Here is a 6,144-nt window from a genome sequence, read left to right on the forward strand (position 1 = left end):
AGAAAAAGGCTCATTAAGCTTTGGATGGCTGAAGGATTTGTAGAACTGATTGAAGGGTGCACTCTAGAAGAAGTAGCAGATAGTTATCTAGTAGAACTCAATTTCTGTAACATGCTTCTAGTTATAAAGAGGAATGAATATGGAAGGCCAAGGAGATGTAAAATGCATGATCTTCTGCGGGAGCTTGCTTTATCATTATCAAACAAAGAAAAGTTTGCTGCTGTACATGGCGGTGGAGGAGAAATGAAAGAATGCAAAGCACGGCGCATTTCAATTCACAAAACCCATGGAGAACTTGAACCATTTACAAGTATGTCAAAGCTTCATTCTTTTCTTGTTTTTAACAAATCGTTGAAAACATTGCCTTCCGGAAGTAAAATGTTAAGGGTCCTAGATTTGGAGGATGCCCCCATTGATGAATTTCCTGATGAACTATTCAAATTATTCAACTTAAGATATTTGAATTTAAGGGGAACTTTAGTAAAGAAGATTCCAAATTCCATAGGGAGGCTCCTTAATCTTCAAACCTTGGATATTAGGGACACACAAATAGAGGCCCTTCCTCGTGGAATAGGAAATTGAAAAACTTGCCGCATCTAATTATGTATTGCTACATTGGGAACTGGAATGACTTCAAATATTTTATAGGGATGCAAGCACCATAAAATATCAGATGGTTAAAGAATTTGCGAACTGTATGCACTATTGAGGCAAAAGGTGACTTGGTAAGACAAATTCGTAGCATGACCCAACTCACCTCGATTGGTATAGGTAACGTGAAAGAAGCAGACGAGATGGACTTATGTGTCTCAATTCAAAACATGCCACATCTTAGGCTCATGTCAATCGAGGTAACTAATGAGGAGGAAACTCTCCGAATGGATGCTCTCTCATCCCCTCCTCCCAAACTTCAAAAAGCTTTATTTGAATGGAAAACTAGAGAAGGTGCCACAGCTTTTTTGCTTACTTCAAAGCCTCAAAGATGTGCAATTGCATTGGTCAAGGATGGAAGAAGATCTACTCCCTCACATTGCTGCTTTGCCCATTTTGGGATGTCTTTCACTTATTAAAGCCTATGTTGGAACACAGCTATGTTTCATTACAAGCTTTCCCAAGCTCACAGAATTGAGGATCCGTAATTTCCCTCAGTTGAATGAGATAATAATAGAAAAGGGAGTAATGCCAAGTGTGCAATTTCTATGGATTGACAGCTGCATGGAGTTAAAGACAGTGCCTAAGAGCATTGAATACCTTAATCTCCAAAAACTATTTTGGACATATGCCTCAACGGGACTTAAAAGTAGCATTGAAGGAGAAGGTAGCATGGATTTTCCAAAGGTGCAGAACATCCCAAAGATCTACATAAGGTTGTAATTCGGAATTCTTCATGAAGGTAGCTTTTTAATTATCTGTTTTCCTTCTTTTAATCGTCAAACGAATGGTCATTGCACTCATTTTATCTATCATCTTTAAAAAAAACAAAAAAAATTGCATCATTTAAGCTATTTCACTAATAAATTTATATATGCCTGTAACATGCTTGACTTATATTATTAATTCACTTTGAAATGGCTTATGTTTTTGGAACTAATGTTTTCTGACATGATAAATAAGTAATCTTTTCTAACGATTAATTTTACTTTACCATATCAGTGTTTTTTTTTTTTTCCTTTACCTTTGGTAGAATCAGGCTCACTAATGCTTTCTACTGCTTGATTGCTTGTAGACTTGTACTCTGTTTTAGCTACCATCTAGGCATAAGCACATCAATTTCCTTGAAATAGATCAAATTAGTTTCTGGGTCTGACTCATAATGCTGTGTTTATATATGTATTTAGGTGTGTATGCATGTATGCTAGTGTGTTTGTAGGTGTGTTCTGTATGTGGGTATGTCAAGCCCACCATATGTTTGAGAAAGTCCTCTGTGGACATTATGTGATTGGAAGATACAAGATGGTGACTTATGTAACCCCACGAATTTTGCTGGATTTTTTCATTATGTGTCTTTCATGCGTGTTGATTATCCTAAGCTTGCATATGATTTTCAATTGTACGTACAAAGGTTTCTTAGTTTTGGTTTGGATATGATGTCTTATTTTGTGGTTTCAAACATGTATTGGTCTGTTTTTATAAGCCACATGTTAGCCTGCAATTTGTTTATATATAAATATTTGTGTTTACTTTGCTTCTTGTATAATATGAGAACTAGTCCTCGTGAGAAACTTTGATTAATAATTGGTTTTTTTTTTTTTTATGTCATTGATACTAGGATGTTTGAATACTCAGTGCTCACATTGTTAGTCTCCCACACTATGGTGGCAGGTTTATTGTCTAATTTAAGATAGGATGTCTTCTGTACTTGCAATTTAGCTTGATACAAGCTGCCAGTGTCTTTTCATTGATGCCCTTTTACATACTATTATGTTATCCATTTGAGAAGCAACATTTAGATTCAGAAATAATTTTCTTGACTGTAAAAATGTTGTCCCCTCATATTTTCCTCACAGGTGTTCCCCTCGCATTCATGCCGAGGCATTGTTGTTTTGAGGAGATCATGTATGGGAGGGGGGACTAGTGCCTTGTTTCTGGGAAGATGCTCTTAGGTTGTACTTTCTTTTAGCATTATCTCTTAACCTTAGAACCTAAGAGATGCACAAACTACTATCCAGAAGATGCATAATTCCCATCCATTTCTGTACCCATGCCTGAAAAAGTGGTTGTATCAAGTTAAGAAAAACGTTTTCAGTTTTTGTTTTACAACCTATGCTCTTTAACTTGCAATTCCTTTGTAAATGAGGTGTGATTAAGGTTTATTTATACATACAAGCGATGTGAATAAGGTTTATTTATTTTTGGAAAGTATTATCTTAGTTTAGTTAGTTGTACTTATTGAGCACCTTTTGCTATTAACCTATGGTTCTTGAGTCTTAGTTAAAAATCTTTGACTTGCATAAAAATTCTTAAATGAGGTTTCCAGTAGTAATTTTTTTCCTTTGTTTTTTCCAATTCTTCTCTTGGGTATCAAATCTCTTGCTTTAAACTGTATTTTTACTGGAATTTTTTTTCCATTTAACTTTATTATTAGAAAAATTTTGTTAATTGACCAGCCAGGAAAGAAAGTGGAAAACTAGTATCTCGAGTTTTTAAAACTCAAGTTCAATAGCAAATCGAGTTTTAAAAACTTGAGTTCCAGACTTCTGACTTAATGATGTGGACAAAAATTCCACGTGGAACTCGAGTCTTAGAGACTCGAGTTCCAGTGGGTACTCATACATGAAGACGAACAGATCCACGGAGAAAAAGAAAAAACAGAAGAAGAAAAAAAGAAGAAGAACACCAGCACCAGATTGCGTCCAATCGAAGCTCCAGCGTTCTTGCTCTGTTCTTCGTCTCTTCGTCCACCCAGTCGCTGAAGATCAGATCATCCACCAGCACCAGATCGCTCTGTTCTTCTTCCTTCTGCAACCAGATCGTCTTCTTTGGCGCTGCGTTCTTCAGGTTTTGTTTTTCTTCAAGTCCAACAAAAATCAAGTTTGTAAGACTCGGTTTTGGTTTTTAGAACTCGAGTCTTATAGACTCGAGATCTATGTGGCTAAATCAGCACACGGCAGCAGTAAAACTCGAGTTTGAAAGCATCGATTTTCGTCATCGATCTTGAGTTTTAGAAACTCAAGATGCTATTTTCCATAATCCTTTCAAACAATAGTTAACTTAGTATATACAACCTCTTCACACTATTAGTCTGCAAATTCCCCCATTTTTACTGCATTCCTTATTTCTTAGGTTGTCTCATGAAGAGAAATTAGTACTCAAAGTCATAATATCCAAGTACTAAGTGTTGAGGGTTAGCAAAAAAAAAGTACTACATGTTGAACATTTTTGTCTGTCTTCTTTTTTTTTATTAGAAATGCAACTTGATAATTTGTGTTACCTAAGTTAACAATATCTATTTGAATTTGTGAACATAATAATCTTAGTCATAACTCATAGGTTGCTCTTTTGTCATTCGCTGTTGGACATGTATATACTAATATGATAGCCTCTTTGTGCAGTTTTTCTCCTCTATCATATGCAACTCTTTTTATCTTGTAATCATTTTACAAAGGAAGAAGTACTGATGTCTTTCCTCTTTGCTTTCAAACAAGCTTGCCTTTTTGTTTCCTCAAAATGTAGTTATGGTTAATTTTGTTTAAGTTTTACAAATAAATAGTGTTTTATATTGCTTTGCAGTGTGAGTGAAGAAACTTCATAAATTCCTTTTCTGACTGTTCAGAAAGCATATCTAATTTCAAAATTAATGAGAAGATGCTATGGGAACCTCTAGCAGTCCAAGGCTTTCTGGAATGCAGAAGCAAGTACTTAAGTCTATATAGAGGGTTTTTGTGAGCAGATCATTCCAAATCTGCTGAAGATCGACATAAGATTGAATCAATTGGGTCAGCTGAGTTCTGTTGTAATTCCAAGCAAGTAGATCGGAAAAATTTCCTCTACATTGTGTACTTATTTTTCCGAGGTAAGAAACAGTTGGATCAGCTTAAGAGTCCTGATTTAATAGGGTTGTCGTCCTTAAATGCCAGTGTCTTTGAAACCATAAATCCTAAGCCTTGAACAAAGACATTTATTTTATTCTTATGCTGTTTTGAAGCTGAAATTCGTTTTATTCACTAGTTAAATGATTATTTGATGAAAAGGATATCATGGTCTCAAATCTTAGTATTAGTAAATTAAGACATGGTATACTGCTTTAGAAGTTGTAAATCTTTTCCAACTATTGATTATTCCATCCTCTTCAAGGGCAGCATATATAGATGAATCTTATACTTAAGTTATGTATCCTATGGTTCCCTGTTTTGGCAATGTAAATCTTGCCAATTATTGCCTTTTCATGCTCTTAAACGTATGCTTACTTTTAGGCTTAGATGTCCAACTCTTATCCTTTGTGTGGTTTATGATATGACGAATATTTTGCCATGTCTTAAAACATGTAGGTAGTGAATAACTGAATATGATCAATGCCAGAGAAATAAAGAAGGATTCAGCGTATGATATTCTTATGATAAGGATTCAGCCTTTTCAACCTAAGTTAAGAGTGTATATAATTTTTTATTTATATATCTTCAATATGAGGAAATTCGAGGCTGGGCTCAATCCGTGAGAATTGAAGCCCCCGGAGTGAACGAGCAAAAACAAAAGCTTGATTAACTTTAACGTATCAACTGAGAACTGCTCTATTTTGAAAAATGAGTTCAATAATGAAGGCTTCATGCATTTTTTTTTTTTCTTCATGCATTTTTTTTTTCTTTACTTTTTAACCAATTATCAAAAAAAGAAAGAAAGAAGAGGATTTGAACCCTTAAGGCTTAAAGTTTCGGCTGGAAATATTAGTTTTGCCTTTGGAAATTATTGAGAAAAGTTTAGTTTTTTGCTTTTTGTCTCGGTTTTTTTTTTTTTTTTTTTTTTTTTTTTAAATATTTTAACTTTTAGATTTTTTGAAATAAACTAATTTTAGTATTTTGTAACACATTTAACATAAAAATTATAAAATATTATAGTTTTTATTAAACACTAGACAAATAAATTACCGAAAATAAATGATTATGAGACAAATATCAAAACTTCTGAACTTGATGGACTTATTGGGATACAAGTTGGAAGCTGTAGAAGTTATTTTTGTTAGAGAAATCAAACATTGCCTCATATTCACTGATTTGATAATGTAGATTCAAAATCAATTGGTCAGTCACCACACAGAATGTGGCTTGATAGTAGGAGTCCTTATCCCAATATTTAGAGAGAAGTGGTTCAAGCGATTGTCTAGCAAGGCCCATATTGTATACGTGGTATTACTCATTGTTGTCACGTGATGTGAGGTCGATAAGTCTGCACCGAAAATCCCCTTTTTCATTCAGAAAAAAAAAAAAAAAAAAAAAAAAAAAAAAAAAAAAAAATTGTTCAGTCCAAGTGACCAATAATTCAATACCAAACTTTCATCGAAAAAACCAAGATCCAATCATAATCATTCCAAAAGTCACAATATAGGGGATTATTGTCCACGTTTAAGTGTGAACATGGTGACAAAGTTTCTCATCATTATAAATGACTATTGAAGACTATCTCAAATGGTAAAGCAAGTGAAAACGAAAG

At 34.1% G+C, this 6,144-nt stretch overlaps 1 protein-coding gene across 1 annotated transcript; it reads left to right on the forward strand.

The window, feature by feature from the left end:
• Positions 1-3,394: 3,394 nt before the first annotated feature.
• On the forward strand, positions 3,395-4,608 carry LOC115959320 (succinate dehydrogenase assembly factor 1, mitochondrial-like). The gene is given in 3 exon segments (XM_031077674.1): positions 3,395-3,498; positions 4,231-4,358; positions 4,360-4,608. Coding segments are annotated over 2 exon segments (297 nt in total). The 5' UTR covers positions 3,395-3,498; positions 4,231-4,310.
• Positions 4,609-6,144: the final 1,536 nt, after the last annotated feature.

The sequence above is a fragment of the Quercus lobata genome, chromosome 9 (assembly GCF_001633185.2).
Source record: "Quercus lobata isolate SW786 chromosome 9, ValleyOak3.0 Primary Assembly, whole genome shotgun sequence".
NCBI lineage: Eukaryota > Viridiplantae > Streptophyta > Magnoliopsida > Fagales > Fagaceae > Quercus > Quercus lobata.